The sequence below is a fragment of the Stegodyphus dumicola genome, chromosome 2, assembly GCF_044657685.1.
Source record: "Stegodyphus dumicola isolate Sdum_Otavi_A_Nest chromosome 2, ASM4465768v1".
In the NCBI taxonomy this organism is placed as follows: domain Eukaryota; kingdom Metazoa; phylum Arthropoda; class Arachnida; order Araneae; family Eresidae; genus Stegodyphus; species Stegodyphus dumicola.
This window is the reverse complement of record NC_140769.1, coordinates 155,573,006-155,590,524: the sequence shown is the minus strand read 5'-3', so window position 1 is coordinate 155,590,524 and position 17,519 is coordinate 155,573,006. Positions and strand designations below refer to the sequence as shown.

Here is a 17,519-nt window from a genome sequence, read left to right as displayed (position 1 = left end):
AATTATGTATTATTTTTTGCAGCCTCTAGGAATGCTTAAATTTATGTGTCACTTGTTTAAGAAGTGCAGTAACCGGCGTGCATTACAGGCACAAACCCGATAGTCTGCAATGTATTAAGAGAAATATTCCCTGAAAATGTAATATTTGATGATAAAACTGTAATCAGAGAAAAATAAAATAGCATTTTCATTATTATATAATAATTATTTTATTTCCCTTCTTATGACAAATCTTTAGATATGTTTATGTAATAAAAAATAGTTAAAAATCCAAAACTCAAGTATTAGAATTTTTAATGCAACCATATTGGTCAGAACGTAGAAGAGCCTTTCATATAAAATGACTTCTGACGGCAATTTAACAAAATAAAAAAGGGTGAAATTTAAGGCATTTCCGCGCATACGAGTTTTTGAGAGGAATTCTAAAAGAAATATTATTAATGGTTTAAATTCTAATTAAACAAAAATGAAGTAAATATCGTTTCTTTTAACACTAAAGTTAGGGGTAAATAATAAATTATCTTAATTAGGAATTTTGTTTTTAAATATAATTACATACTTAAGACTAGCTCGGTTTCAAAATGGGCAATTTAAGGGAAATATTACTATCTCATACTAGGTCAGAAAACAGTACATTACTTGAAACATTTATATTTAAATCATACATTCACCAAAGCAAAGTTAAAAAAAATTGCTTTAATTGAAAGTAGCTGTAACACAAGTTGTTTACTAATTAGTTAATCATTTCTTAAGGAGTTGATATTTACGGAGCTTTTATTGTAATTTCTTCTAAGAAATACGAAGAAATAACCAATTATTAAGCATTATATTATAATATTGATAACTTTACATCTTATACGACATGAATAAATGAATTCAAATCCACAAACGAAAACAAAATATGAGACAATATAAGAAAGTATCTGAATTTCAAATTTTATGACGTCAAACGATTTCTTCTGGCTTCTTTTGCGGCTGTTTCGTTACCTCTGGATCGAAACCGTGTCCTACAAAGTCCAACATCCTGAACATTGTCTTTCTGCTGAAGCACCTAATAAATGAAAAATACGCTTATTTAGGAAAGCAGTTAATATACTGTTGTAAATTAATGCAAACATTAGGAGACCAATTTTTTTTCACGGCTTACAGCGATTTTATTATCATATACAAATTATGATTTCGTTTGTTTATACTTTGATTCACATGAGGAGGCATTTTAGGAATACAATTCGGATGATATTAATCTAATAATATGAGTAAGATTGTAGAATCACTAGGTTTGTGGAAGCAAGAGACGTGAAAAATGAGCAATGCCCTCGATGGGACCTCTCGAGCACACGCCGAATGTGCTACTGTTACACCAGGAAGGCATGCTAGAAAGAGGCAGAAAATATCTTACATACTCCCGCTTTTAAAGGGCGACTGGGGATTAGGGGACCCAATAGCCAAATCCTGGTGGGGACAAATTATTGTGCACGACCTTTTAGTTCGGGCACCACTGTAAAGTCATTAGGTTTTGAAGCAGGAGACGTGAAAAATGAGCAATGCCCTCGCCGGGACTCGAATACGAGCCGAGTGTTTCAAATGTAGTGTGTTACTTTTACACCATAAAGGCATGCTAGAAGGAGGGGGAAAATACCTTCTAAGATCTTTATAATTCTAATAATATACATACCATTTCCATAAAAATCATTATGAAACCATTATTATTATTTTCACACTCTTTGGTCATACTTCCAACTTATTTTTCATTTATTATTTCATTATCTGATTTTTGCAATAATCATTATATATATTTTATGACATCCAAAATCTTATAATTTAATAATAAAGAATCTGATTCGGACATCACGTGACTTTGTACGGAATATTAAATTATACGCATTTTTTGCTGCGTTTCATTTAAACTTATTTCCTTGAATTTCATTAGACATACATTTCTCATTCAATTAATTCAGTTCTCACTTCGCGGCAAGGCAAAATTACGTAAAACCTCAAAATATTTTCATTAAAAATAGAAAAATAAAGAAAAACATAAAATACCAAATACATTTAAAATAATTTTTTTTTTTTTTAAATCTTACAGTTAAAATTAGAGTTTCTGCGCAAAAACAAGCAGTTCGGCCAGCAGGCAAGAAGGCAGATTTTTCGGTGCACAAAACTGAAGCTAACGTTTGGTTCCAATCGGCAAAACGTCACTGGAGGTGCAAAAACTGACTTAATTTACTATTTTGCTAAGATTTAAATGTAAACAAATATGGCTTCTGTGGTTAAAAAACATTAGCTTTGCCGCACTTAAATAACTTTTAAATTGATGAACAACCTAATTCAATCATTTTTGAAGGAAAAAAAATGCACAATTTAACAACATATAAGAATAAAAAACTGAGCTCATCCAGCCGAGTAGCAGATTGGTTATATACACATATATTTTTTCTGCTGCCGATTGTAACCAAAAAGGGAGATGCACAACTACATGCCATAGCAGTCATATATACAAAATTTCAACTTTCTGAAGCTACCCGTCGCTGAGTTATGCGACATATATACATACTTACTTATGTACGTACCGACGTCACGAAAAAAATCTCTTCCGAATCCATTTTAAATCAATTTTATTATCCATTTGTGGAAAAAGAGTACTTTATTCTGTCCTTACGTACAGATGTCACACAAAAATACGTTAAATTGCATTCGATAGCTGTCAAAATGGATCTTTTCGTTGAAATATGATACCCGAATTTTTCGTGATCACAAACAATACTTCCTTTATTTCGTACAAGGAAGTAAAAAATGACTTTGTTCCACTATTATAACTCTAAAATTTGTATTCTTTTTTATTATTTTCGTAAATGTGTTTTCAGATTTGTACTTTCACTGAACAATAGCATTTCAAATTTTATTTATATTATTAATCGGCTATTATGTTAGATGTTAATAATTTTTTTTTGCCGTTTAGGGGTTTTAAAGGTATTTTTAGTATTATTAGCCCAAATTCAGGCATTATCTGAATTGCTTAGTCATGCCGAAACGAAATTTTTCGTCATTCACTATAAACGGCTATATCACTTTGCAAATTGTTGCCACAAAATATTATCGCCTTGTATTATTTTTATAGAAATTAAATAATGAAGAATCTGCAATAATGCATGCATGTTTTTCACACTGTGAAAAAACAAAGGTTTCTAGAGCCATGAAATTTTGAATAACGTAATCCTCCATACGATTATCGATAGCTGAAAGCCCGAATTTATTTGATTGTCTTTTTAACGTATCCTGATATGTCGCTTTTAAAATTTTTGTAATTTTGATGCTGAATCATACATGGCAAGTATAAAGAAAATCATACTTGATAATAAAGCTAAATAGACAAAAAGAAATGAGTTAGTATTGGTGAGTGCAACAGCAGTCTGATAGAACTGATATTCAAGGAGAGTGTAAAAAATATTTCCAAATCCTTTTAAGTGATCGTTAAAACTTGAATCCTTTCAGGATTGTGTATTTCTTTCTTTATTTTCCTTAATCCTGCTATAGAAAATTTTGGAAGCCTTCACTTTGTTCTATGAACTATGCTTAGTTCAAAATCTAACGTTTACCGTCTTTATGTACTTACTTTGCAAAATCTTTGAAAAATCCACTGCGCTTAGGAATAAAAACTTCTTCTTCTTCTTTTAAAACACTGTTAACTATTACTTTTGCTGTCTTTTCGACTGACATTAAGGGAAGCAGAAGTGGAAACCTAGAACACAAGAGTATAATTTAGTTAAAAATTTTCTTCAAAGAAAATTACGATTCAATATATAGTATCACGGTTGATAATCAAATCATAAATTGTGTTATGATTTTTTTCGTTTGAAAATTAATGCGCAAGACAGGAATAAAAAACATCATTGTAAAGTAAGTTAGACGTAACAGAGCCCTTTTTCAAGGTAGAAACCTCATAACCTAAGAAATAATAGGAAATTATAACAGATATGCAAAAAAAGAACATTTATTTAAGTAACGACATACTGTTGACGTCTAATATCCAAAAACAACAAAAACAGCTCCTTGAGTTAAAATCTTAGGAACACATCGTTTCACTGTTGTCACTGAATAACAAAAAAAAAAAAAAAAAAAAAAAAAAAAAATGAAAGCGCACTTAACTTGTTAAAAAATATTGTTTTTGATATTACGAAAGACTTTTCTGATTGGCATTCTTGTAATATGCCTATTCTGATTTGTCTAAAGCAGCATTTTTTAAGCTTTTTGATATGTGAAACCCTTTTTAAAGCCCACTTCTATCCTGGAACCGCTGGTTTGCTTCAGTCGTACAGTTTTTAGTTTGTAAATGGATTATTTGCAATAAAATTGACAATTATTTCAAAGAATATTAATTTGCTTTAAATGCAATTTCAAAATTAACCAAAAGTTCTTAAAATAACATAATGTTAACACTTTCCAGTTAATCAAAGACGGCTAATTTAATAATGGCTGTTTATAATTAGAAGAAAGCACAAACAGATTAATTACGAAAACAAATGTTAGAAAATGTTCGCAAAAAGTGCAATATGAACTTGCCTGTTAAGGGCATAGAAAAAGTAGGTCTATGTAGTAATAAAGATAAGAGGAATTAAAAAAAAAGTTCAATGGAAGGAAAACTCTCGAAAAAATTAACTGTTGTGGGAGAAAGTAATATAGAGAAAGCTCAGCTTTAGAACAATTAACGCACACTAAACATAACAGTGAGCAGGGAAAAGAAATATGATAAATATAATATGAGACAGAACCAAATAGAAAAGAAGGGTAAATTCGTCATTGAACAAAGTACTAATCCAGAGAACGGGAATTAATAAAGTTGAAAAATCGGATGTAGGGATACAAGAAAAAACAAAACTCCGAGATGTTGGCTTAGTGACGGTCGAATTATGAAAGAATAAAGAAGAAAAAATTAATATACAGTGCTGGTAAGGTATAAAGCACACATGCAGAAGGAAGAAATCTGATGCGGACACCACATGACTTCTTTGCATGGTCTATTAAATTATACACATCTTTGCTGCATTTCATTTAAACTTATTTCCTCGAATTTAATTGGAGATATATTTCACATTCAATTAATTCAGTTCTCACTTCGCGGCAAGACAGAAACACATAAAAACTTAAAATAGCTCCAATAAAAATTGAAAAATATGGAAAAACACCAAATACAGATAAAACAATTAAAAAAACAATTTTTACAATTAAAATTAGAGTTTCTACGCAAAAACAAGCCATTCGGCCAGCGGGCAAGAAGGCAGATTTTTCGGTGCACAAAACTGTTAAAGTTTAGTTTTCGTCCCACTGGGGGGGGGGGAACTAAAAGTGCAGATGCTGACTTAATTCACTATTCTGTTTTAAATGAAAACAAATATGGCTGCTCCATTAGACTTAGCCTCACTTGAACAACTTTTAAATTGTTGATAATTCTGCATCTGTTGCATACAGATTAACTAAAGGCCTAAAAACCTTAATGGGAATATAATAACAACATAATTCAATCCTTTTTAGAGCAAAAAATGCATAATTTACCAACATATAAGAATAAAATGAAAACTGAGCGCCCAGAACCAATATATATATATATATATATATATATATGTTTGGAGCAGCCGATTGAAAGCAAAAAGGGAGACGCACAGCTACATATTATAGCAGTCCTATATGCAAAATGGGAACATTCTGAAACTACTCGTTTTTGAGTTATGTGAGATACATGCATACGTACGTAGATATGTACGTACAGACGTCACGAAAGAAATCTCTTCTGAATCTTTTTAAAGTCCTTTAAAATAATTGCGTTTTAGGGAAAAAAGTTCTTTCTTCTGTCTTTACGTATAGATGTCACTCAAAAACATCGTTAAATTGGATTCGATAGCGGTCAAAACGAATTTTTGCTTTGTACCCGAAATTTTTCACGATTACAATTCTTCCTTTACTTCCTACAAGGAAGTAAAAAATGGTGCAGATAGATCAGATAGTAAACAGATAGTCTTTAGCAATCACAAAATCAGCATAAAATAAAATTTACTTTTTTGTTCATGTGATGTAAAAATATTTTTTACAGATTATATAAAATGTTTTCTAATTGAAGTTTTGAACAAATCTGAATTTCCTAAATATTTGTTGCACAGATATGCCAACACAGGCTAGTGGCTAGTATATTGACTAGTGGCAAAAAAAGTTGTTTGTTGAAAGTATAAAAGATATATTTATTAATCTTCTGTTGCTTTTACCACACGGAAATAACGAAAGTAGTTTTAAATACAACTTTTTCTTAAATTTAAAATACCATACTAACTCGAATATAATGACTTTAAAATGCCCTTCTGAAAATTATATTCTTCCAAATTCCAATTCTTCCAATTCTATATATGAAACCCAATAATAAAAGCGCATTAATTTATCGCTTATGTATTTATTAAATTATTAAAAGCTAACGTAATAAAATTGGTTTCATTTGTTGTCGCGCGGACAACCATTTATTTATATTACCTTTTAATTTTGATACTTTAATCATTTTATATTCGGGTTATTTTGATACTATTAGAAGCATAGATAAGGTAATCGTAGGTAGAATTTTAGCAAGATTGCTCTTACACCAAAGTTCCACATAATGCCATGCTTTGAAGTAAGGCATGTTAAATTCTAATTTAAGCATAATGCTAGTTCACGAACCTCGAAAAACTTTATAAAGCCTTGTTGCTTTGGGTACTTTGCAATAAAAGGAAAGTAGCAGTGCTTTGATTTTGAAGATAATTTTTCGATAGCTATCTAAAATAACTTCAGAATGATATTCAAAGTAAATTCTTGTCTCACCTAGTTTTGACGTTGGAAATCAATCCAGTTGTGATGATAATGGGGTTGATGGTGGTCAGGCGTATGTTTTTCTTACCCATAGCTTGTAACTCCATATACAATGATTCCATTAGGCCTGCTGTAGCATGCTTCGAAGCACTGTAATGGAAGGAAGTATGTCTCATTGTTAATCACATATAGCACAATAAAATATATCTGATATTTATAGCAGTACTGTTCATTTACAAAAGCTTTGATAAGAATACTCTTGAGGTTTAATGAGGAAGCACAACTCGCGATTGCGAGAAATTTCGTGTTACGAAGATCCCACAAATTATTGACTGCTTTTAAAAATAGCAAATATATCCGGTGTTTAAAGATGGGCCCTAACTGTCACAGCTAAAGTTTTAATTAACTCCATGTTTTAACGATTTTTTTCCCTATCAGCTTTTTACTAATTTTTGAGTGGCAACGTACCTGCCTAACTTTTACTTTTTTGTTTTATATTGTGAAAATTAAGAGTGGATTACTTTTACTGTAAAACGATTGTAAAGAATACACTAATTTGGCAAAATCATAGCATATGGTACGGCTTTGGCGCGATTTTGAAAAATTGTCGTCAATACTAAAATGATTCGTTTGCTGCTCGTCATAAACACCTCGTTTATTGCCCATCATAATGTAGCCAAAAGTCGCCAAATCCCGTGCGTGCCGCATACTAAAATTAAATTTTCACGTTCCCAAATCGTGCGAATGCTGATAACATATCTTATTCCTTGTGCTTACATATTTTGTAATGGTACTCTTGGCGAGACAGTGTAAATAATTTGAAATCTAAAGTATAGTCCAGGTAAGCCTAATTCATTTTTGTATTTAGAGATGGAAGGCCTTTTTTGAAGGCTTGTACGGCTCAGTGTTCTGCTTTTCTAGTAAATACAATAGCTTATAATACAAAGCTTACAATAAATTAGAAAAACTGAGTATTGAACAAGATGGAGATATATGTGTCCTTGAAACTGAATTAAATGTATTTATTTCGAAAGAAAAATGTTTGGAGCAAACTCACTTAGATATTTTAGCTGCGTTAACAGAAAATGAATTTGAAAACTGTATGAAATTGTTGAAGATTTTCGTGAAAAGAGTTTAAGATTTAAATAAAGTTTTATATTTTGTATTCTCTGAAGAGCTATGTTCTATATTTTGAAGTTAAACGTTCTATAAAGAACTATGCTGTATTGAATGAAGTTCTGTATTCTCTAAAGAGCTATAAATATATGTTACGAAGTTATATGTTCTATGAAGAACCATGCTCCACTCACCGAAGTTCTATATTCTAGTCCCTGAAATTCTATACTCTGGGTTCTACGAGGAGCTATTTCGTTTCCTGGGTCGTGTTCTATTGCTTTTATGTTACATTAAAGGACAAAACTTCGGAAGCTTTTGAAAACCCTGTGAAAATGCAAGAACCGAAGATGGGAATGAAGGAGCTCCTGGTGGACCAAAGACTTACCTACCTAATATGGAGAAGCTTACAACCAAAAGTGCTAGAACAATTAAGGCCCGCCAGAGAATGATAAAACTTAAAAACTTAACATGTTCCATTTGTGTTCAGTTGCCTCTCGACAGCTTAAGGTGGCAGGATGTCACATCTGAACTTCTTCTTCTTCTACTTCTTGAAGCTTGGCTTCTCTTTGGCGCCTTACGCTCCGACCCAGATACAATATCACTTAAGTATATAACAAGTATTAAACGGCGAGGACGCATTGCCTCCGTTACATCTGAAGTTTTAACTAACTCCATGTTTTAACAATTTTCTTTTCCCCGCGGGTTTTTATAGTTTGTTGGTGGCAACGTGTGTAACTTTTAATTTTTTGTTTTATGTTGAGAAACTTAAAAGACTAGAATTCCCTTTTGCTCTAAAAAGATTGTTTTTCTTTGGATTGAATACACTAATTATTCACTTTCTTGAAGAACACCAATGCAATGCTGGTAGCATATTTTATTCCTTATATTAACACTCACTTCATAAATGCGTCAAATTTTCTCTTTCATATAAAAATAGAATGAAAAAATAAGGAAATAGAAGGAAAATTATTGCAAATTTGCTTAAAAGCTTTGTTGGTTAGTAAGGTAAAAACTGATGCTTTTACTTCTTCATCTGTTGTTACTGTGACCGACCAAGTGTGCTTTACATTTGTAGTCATTTATTCAACTGTGGAAAATATTGTTACGAAATGTACAGGCGCGGTAAGATGGCTTCCCCGCAAAGCAGTTTTAGGATTGTCATAAAATGACAACAGAAGGCAGGGTTGCCACATTTGGCGAGACATATCCCATTTGGTGACAAAACTTGCGATATGCTATGGTCGGATGGAGTACTTTCTGGAACGAATTCTTACCGGTTTAGCCCAGAATGTTCTCGAACACAACCCGAAAGCTATATAAACCCTGCTGGTTCCACAGTCAGTTAGCGTGTGTACCTCGTCTAGCGAGGTGATAGTCAGTCATTGAGCGAATGTCTCGAAGTCTAGGGTCGAGTGGGTCGTCGAGTGCTTCGAAGAGTCTTTAGTGTGTTGCGGTTAGTGCATCGTCGAGAGACCGTGTTAAGTTCCGGGAACGACTGAACCGAAGAGTCGGGAGCCGTGCTCTGTGTGCCGTCGAGTGCATCGTTCAGATGTGCAATCTGTTTCGACACAATAACTGTTTTGTTCAAATGAAATATGTATCTGTTGCAAATAACACTATACGGTTTAGTAGTTATATAATTTTTATGATATAACCCTGGGCAATAGCAATTAGCCATCTTAGAACATTTTATAATTTTCAAGTTATGATAAATAGCACTAAAAGGCAAAAGACTGTGTTCGATAGACCATAATGGCCCAGCGCATAAAGTTCTACGATTAATCTAAATTCATCATCTGAATTTCTACATGGGTGGTTCAGCGGTATTTCTAAATCAGCATTCAGTCTATTTTAAAGGGGAATATATTAGAACATCATACAAATTAATCTAATCTAGAATCTATTTAACATCTCATCAGCGATATTTTAGCTGCATCAAAAAAATCGAAAACGAGTTCCGAAGTTCACACTGTTGCCACTTAGCGTTCTCTCAATCAATGAGCTTCTACTGATCTTCGTGTTGCCATTTAGAGGTAAAGAAAAGTGTCTATTTAAAAACCGGAAAAGACTCTATGTTTAGTATGCTCATCTGAATTTGGATAATGTATTTGTTTTTATTTTCTAAAATATATGTGACACTGTAGAAGAATCACGTTTCTAAGAAAGCTGATTTTTAATTCCCTGCTTGCTGAGTACTGATTAAGTTTTTGACATCCTTTGAGTTAGAAACAAGGTGGCATTTTTCATCTTAGTATTTTTATGATATAATCCTGGGCAATAGCAATTAGCCAGCTTAGAAGATTTTATAATTTTCAAGTTATGATAAATAGCACTAAAAGGCAAAAGACTGTGTTCGATAGACCATAATGGCCCAGCGCATAAAGTTCTACAATTAATCTAAATTCATCATCTGAATTTCTACATGGGTGGTTCAGCGGTATTTCTAAATCAACATTCAGTCTATTTTAAAGGGGAATAGTACACTAAACACTAACAAAGACTACTACGTAATCTTTCTCCTTGATTCTGCGGATATATCCGAAATAAAGCATAATATATAGTATTTGAATGTAAGCATTAATCTTCCAGATATTTACATTCTTCTTTTTTGGATTGCTTACTTTCTGATGCCTTTTTTCGGATTTATATCAAGGGAGCATGTCTTTTTATGTCGGTTTCAAAAATGTTCACATTGTTTCGACTGAATGATTTTTAACCGAGTGGGTTTTATTTGCTTGTCTAGTGCTTCTTTATTCTTTTTGTTTCATCTCCTCCAAGTTTCATTCTCAAGTAGATTTTTCCTGCTCGTTTCAAATGGAGACTCGTTGTCTTTTCGGCGCGTTCTATAGCAGAGTGTCTTGGGACTTCCCTCTTTCCTTGGCATAAATACCTATTTTCCAGACCTTACAGTCCCAGTCTTAAAATGTTTTTGACCATGTCTTGTTAGACGTCTCACCTACAGTTAAATAAGAAATGAACAGAGAATTTTTTCTCAAGATAAAGTTTTTCTCTCATCAAGTTATAAAATTTGGTATGTTTTGCAAACATTCAAATAGTGTCCAAACTCTTGGTAAACGTTCAGCAAATTATTGCAAAATCTAAATTAACAACGGAAACTTGAGAAAGCTTAAAAGATCAATTTTATTTAGAACTAAGAAGAACAGAAGGCCTACCTGGTGCTTACAAATCAGTCATCCACTTGTGGCGAGATAACTTAAAATAGCACTAAGTTCAAATGTAAAATTAAATTTAAATAAGCTAGTAGCCAAAGACTACGCAGATCAATCTAACGGGAAGTTGGCGAATTTATCTACCCTGCATGGATTCAATATTGGCAATTATAATGCAAGGCAAGAGACTGCGAATCTTATCTCATCTAGCAACCTACTAACGTAGCTTCGACAGGCAGAACACACTCTGTCTTACAATCCAAAACCCTAACGTTAAACACATGTGGACTAATTTGCTTTCTGGGAGGAAAACGGAAGAAGGAAGTGACAGTAAAGATTCAAAACATAAAATAACTTGTTTAACATGAAGTACCTTACAAAATAAAGGGCCACCCAATCGGCGTAGTGGTTAGCATCGCTGACTGCCGTGCCGAAGGGCCCGGCAGTCATCTTCAAATCCCGGAGAAGGCATGGATGCATAGTGTTCGTGATGTATGGGGCACTTTAAATATGCTGCGAACCGAAAGTCCTCTCCAGAGGTTGGTGGTAGGGGAAGACGGGGTGTGAGACCCTCGGACTCGTCCCCCCCGGGGTGCTCCCCATCAAAACTGAGGGCGGAACTGAGCTAAGTCGCACTGTCACCTGCGAGGTGCTCGAGCCTGCATATATATATATATGTATTTGCTGTTTGCTTATTTGCTTTTTTTTATTCTGTTTTTTACTGTATTTCTAAATAAAGGAGTATCTTAACCGCGCTGAATTATGTTATCTTTATTTTCATAATCTTCAAAAACTGATGTGGGCTAATAACCAGGCTTCTTTCAAAAATTCTCCATCTCCAAAAGATTTACGATGCCGGGCAATGACATTTGCAGCCGAAAAACTTGCAGCACTGGCGTGACAATCCTTGCTGATATATTTAATCATAAATGTCGACTGTTTATTTCTCTCTTTAATTGCACATGCGATGAATTCCTTTTGTTCTGGTTCGCCTTTCTCGCAAAGAGATTTGTGATTTGATTCATAATGACGTTTAAGAGGCGATTTTCTGCATATCACTGTTACAGAACTTAGAACGCACACCACTTTATTAATCATTCCATATTTCTCAGTCAACTAAGTTTGAAATTCTTTATTACTCTTATCTTGCAATTTTTTTAATCACACTAGTCATGTTGGTTCGCCATCCTTGCCCTATGTTATACGTACATGATTTTGCAAAACTATTACTAATATTATTCACAGCCTTTTATCTTCATACGTGTATGATACAACCTTGATTTCAATATTTATGAATCTAAAAAACACAATATTTATTAAAAATGTGATTTTCGATATTGAGAGCTCGTAAAGAAAAAGGAAAATTTTAATAAATCTTTATTTGCCTTTTTATCTTCTTTTTGGTGAAGCGATACAATACAGAAATCCGTATCAAGAATGACATCTAATTATTTATTAAGAAAATTAACTGTGCTTTCAAAACCTATGTAGGTTATATAGGTCTTATTTTATATCACATTCTTACTTAAACTGTTATGTCCAAATCTGTTTTCGGAAACATAGAGTTATCCACATATTATAGTCACTCACTGACGACCAGTGCAAACCTCAAAACATATACGGTCACATAAAAAGTCTCCGCGTTTTTTCGTACACTTTTGAACAAACATTTTCTTTATTGAAAATCAATTTCAATCAACTGCATATTGACTATTATTATCTATGACCTCTGGCTATTTTTCTGGTAGCTTCATAATTCCATCGGTTTATAACTTCTGTGGTTTTTTTTCGTTGAAAAACTTGGTCAAATGATTTTCAGCGGTGTTTCGGTGGGCCAATTTTTTACTATCAAGAGAGTTTTGCAGAGACCGAAACAAAGGGAAGTCAGATGGTACAAAGTTCTGGCTATAGGGTGGGTGCATCAAAACTTCCCAATCAAGTTTTGTCAATTTGTTCCAAATCATCAAAAATGTGTGTAGCCGCGTATTGTCATGATGGAACACAACTCCCTTTCTGTTGACGAAGTCTGGTCGCCCTTTCTGGACTGCTTCGTCCAGAAAGGACTACTTCTGTACAGTACAGGTCCAATTGATAGTTTTGCCAGGTTGCAGCAGCTCATAATGGACAACTGCCTTCCAATCTCGACATCGAAACTTCAGGAATGGAATCAAGCAAACCACTGCTGGGTCCTTCGTTCACTCAGAGCATTCTCATCGTTTAGTTCACGAATTTTTCGGCATGTTTTTGAAACGTTTTTGCCTTTTTTTATAGTAAGAAAGCATTACATACCGTATTTCTTCAGATATTTCACTTATTTTCAAACCAATATAAGTTTTGATACGAGCAATATATCAGAAAACTATCTTCGCAAACAATGGAAGTTGAATGTCACCTTTTAAGCACATGTTCGTTTGAGACAATCGGGTGAGTGCTGGCGGATATATAAGCATCAATACCATCTAGTGGCAAAAACGCGCGGAGGTTATTTATATTACCCAATATTTCGTAACATTTCATTTCTAAGACTCATTCTAAGACTTCATAATCTTTGACTCTCAGCCAAAAATAATAATAATAATAATAATAATAATAATAATAATAATAATAATAATAATAATAATAATAATTGTAATAGTATAATTGTAATAATATTATTATAATAATAATAATTATTATTATTTGCTTTTTGCCAATTTAATTTTCCTAATCTTGCCGAAAAAAGGAGATAAAAGCTTTCCACCCTCGCTCGCACCATTTTGGCTTTTTTTGGTGTACAATCAATTCGAAAGCTTCTAACGTATTAGTTTCTTCCCATTCCCAAATTTCTTATAGCATAACAGTTAAAAAAAACATTCTACCACATCTTTTACTGCAAATTTAAAACGTCCGTTGCGTATTCCTTCGAGCGAACTTTCTTTTCGAATACTCACAAACCAAGAAAGAGTTTTAATTGTAAGTTAAAATTAAATTATATTTTTTGATCAATTTATATATATACATTCAGTTTGATAAACGACTTTTAAAATTATATTAATTTAATAACTTTTATTTATTGGAAATACCGACATTGTTTTTAAACTGTTTTTCGCTTCACCAATCATTAGGTTGTGTAAATATGTCGATTTAGATAGGGTCGGAGAATTTTTTAAGTTTTGTTTGAAAATTTCTAATTTAAATCCAAAAATATTACATTTGTTTGTTTGATTTGCATTTCGAGAAGAATTTCATTCAAATATACGATGGAGACAAAACATGTGATTATTACTTAATTGTTGTGGATTTTATGGAAAAAAACTAATTCGGCTTGAAAAGTTTGCCTTCTTCTATGGGATCAATAATAATTAATTTAATTTTAATTAGTCAGTAGTTTGAATTTTTTAATGTGAATTCCATTGTAATTCAAAACTTCTGCTAAATATATTTTCCATATTTTTATTTCAGACTTCCTAGAATTAAATTAAAATAATATTAATTCTACAATACCTTGTATTCTTCACTTCCATTGGGATAACCGAAAATAAAAATTAATAATTCAATTTAAATTTATAGTCTTAGCAGTGATAGCGCTAGATTTTTCTTTTAAAGTCCATTTAGGGTTCTTTACCCTCCCCTCCCCCCAGATTTACTTTATAACTAAATATTAGCGGCTTTAAGCGCTGTATCCTTTCTTATAATGGGACTTAAGCATTTCTATTATGTCCAATGAAATAATGTTTTCGAGTTTTTCTATAAAACCTTAACTGTAATGAAGGCTAGCTTCCTTTTTACTTTTATAACTTGCTCGTATTACACGCACTGAATTTAAAAAAAAAAAAAAAAAAAAAATGCCATTAGTCTTAATGACTATATTGCTTTCCTTAAGAAGAGTATAAAGATAATGTATACTGTCTATACGAGTCTGTTTACCTTATAAAGTCCTCCACGAAGGATATCCCTCTCCTTAGGCAGATAACTCTCGCCTGCATTGCCATAATTAAACAAACCAAACCAAATAAATACAAGGATTGTACTGTATAAATAATTTCACTTACCAGTAATCAGTCATATAAGGAACACCTTGATGACCAGCTATAGATACTACGGCGACTACGTGACCTCTATCCAATTCAATCATACGGGGCAAGAACTGCTGCAGCATCTGAAATATAATCAGTAAAAAATTGAGTTACATGATTTGAACAAAGAATAGAGAGATTATACTCGATCAACATTAACGACCCTGTTTTTGACCACTCTTGTGTTTATGACTATCGCATCCATGACAATCTCATCCATGACAATCTTTCAATGTACACTATTGAAACCTCTGCACGTCTGTCTCTTTGTTTGTTTGTAACATAGTCTCCTTCGGAACGGCGGGGAGTTGAGTTGCAACAGAGGTACCCCCGATTCTCGGAAAGCCATTTTGACCGTTAACATCTTCGTAAGAATTTCAGCCGAGATATTAATAAAATAACTCTGAAAATGCTAATTTTTGCACTCATTTTCTTTCCGAGTGGCACCACTCTCGCGCGCTGGAGATAAAAATGCTTTATTTCGAAAGGTGTTGCCACTGCTCGCTTTCAAATCGTAGAGTTTGCTCATCAAAAACTTATAAGTTCCAGAAAATATGAAACAGAAATAGCACTGCTAAACGTCAAACATATTATTAGCCCAAATGGGCGTTAGCCCAGAAAAGGCTATTAATTTCGTTTTGGCATTTTCCACTGGTTCACTATAAAAGTCTGAATCACTTTTTCAGATTGTTGCTACCAAATATTAGAGCCCTGCATTATATTTAAAGAAATTAAATAATGAAGAATCTGCATGAATGTATGTTTCTCGCATTGTGAAAAAACAAGGGTACGTAGAGCCATCAAATTTTGAATCACGTAGTCTTGCACTCGAATATTGGCATCTGGAAGTCCAAATTTGGAATTTGGAATTGGTTTCATAATCTATTTCATATTTTGTAAAATTTTAACGAGTTTTTTCATTAACAAACTCAAATATTTCAAAGCGTTCCATTAACATTAACATCGTGTGCATCCCCAAACAAGGATATTTTATGCGCGAGGTTTCTTTATATTTCTTACTGGTATTACTTTGGTAGCGTAGTAAAGCAAAGACGTTACATTGTCTAACTGTATTTTGCGTCGAATGACTTTGAATGTCTATATCACTTTTCAAAATCCCGTTTTCAATCCCCCGTTAAAAAACGCCACTTTGGACATAATATAAAATCTGAAAGCATTCAGAATTTTTTTATTATGTTAAGTTGTATTTTGACATTGATGAAAGCACGCGATTGCATATGACGTCATTGATGTCGAAAATTTTTCGTTGACGTCAGATTTTAAATAAATAGCTGCTGTTGACAATTTTTTTTTTAGGATAGGTTAAGGCTTCTATATAAAAGGCCGAATCATCCGCCATTCGGCAGCTCAAGTGGGAATGTTAATGGCGGCTGCATAGTTAGCGGTGCTATAATTTCTTGTGCTTTTTTGTGTAAAATGGGCGGATGTGCAGCTATTAATTCCTCAAATCATTCATGGAAAGATCATATATTCGTAACATTTCCTAAAAAAGAAGAAAAAAGAAAAATTTGATTAAATAATTGCCGAAGAGATAATTGGGAACCTGGTTCAGGTGCTCAACTTTGCCTAGTAAGTATAATATTATTTACTCCTTCATTTAGTATCATTGTATCATTGTATCTTCTCAAATATTTACAATGTGCAAGTATAGTGAAATTCTTGTGTACAATAACCTAAGTATCTGCTAATTTCTATTATATTAGCTATAATTAAATTGGTCAAGGGTTAATGCACCCGTCGCCAAACATCGCCAATGCGGATGTTTCGAATGTGGAAAAGAAATTTCATTTCTAATTTAATAGGCAGATTTTGTTTCCCTGTGCGAATTGGGAAATTATAGTAATCTAATATGAAAATCATTAGCATATTGAAATTTATTAAAAAATAAATAATAATTGTAGAATAATAATTTAGAAACGCAGGTTAAAATCTGAATGTTTGCAACGATATATAATGAGTCTGAATGTCGTTGACATCTATTTTTTTTTTTTTTTTTTGTTTATTTTATAATCACTATTGTTGAAAAGTTAGATGATTGTTTATGCATGGTTCCCACTACCGTTTCTTATTTAAAATAATTTTCAGAATTTTGACATTGAGGTGTGAAGTCAATAGAATAAACTGAATACTGTGGGACAAAATAAATTTTCTTTCAATAATTGCAAGGATTGTATAAGTGCTACATATTCCTAATCACAGCATTATTCAATGTGGCAATAGAGTAAAAATTTACAAATGAATGCAAAATATTCAGATAAGCACATTAAATTTGTGAAAAGTCGGCATATGTATTTTTCCTGAAATAATTGTGGTGTTTTTAATGTATGCATAA

General features: G+C 32.7%; 1 protein-coding gene across 3 annotated transcripts in view; it reads right to left on the bottom strand.

The window, feature by feature from the left end:
- Positions 1-277: 277 nt before the first annotated feature.
- Positions 278-17,519, bottom strand: part of LOC146998620 (17-beta-hydroxysteroid dehydrogenase 13-like) — a 66,449-nt gene continuing 49,207 nt past the window's right edge. For all 3 annotated transcript variants that reach the window (XM_085811348.1, XM_085811349.1, XM_085811347.1), the window contains 4 exons: positions 15,143-15,249; positions 6,838-6,975; positions 3,614-3,739; positions 278-1,051 (listed from right to left, as the gene is read on the bottom strand). In XM_085811348.1, coding sequence (XP_085667474.1) covers positions 946-1,051; positions 3,614-3,739; positions 6,838-6,975; positions 15,143-15,249 — 477 coding nt within the window. In that variant the 3' untranslated portion in view covers positions 278-945. The remainder of the gene's footprint in view (positions 1,052-3,613; positions 3,740-6,837; positions 6,976-15,142; positions 15,250-17,519) is intronic.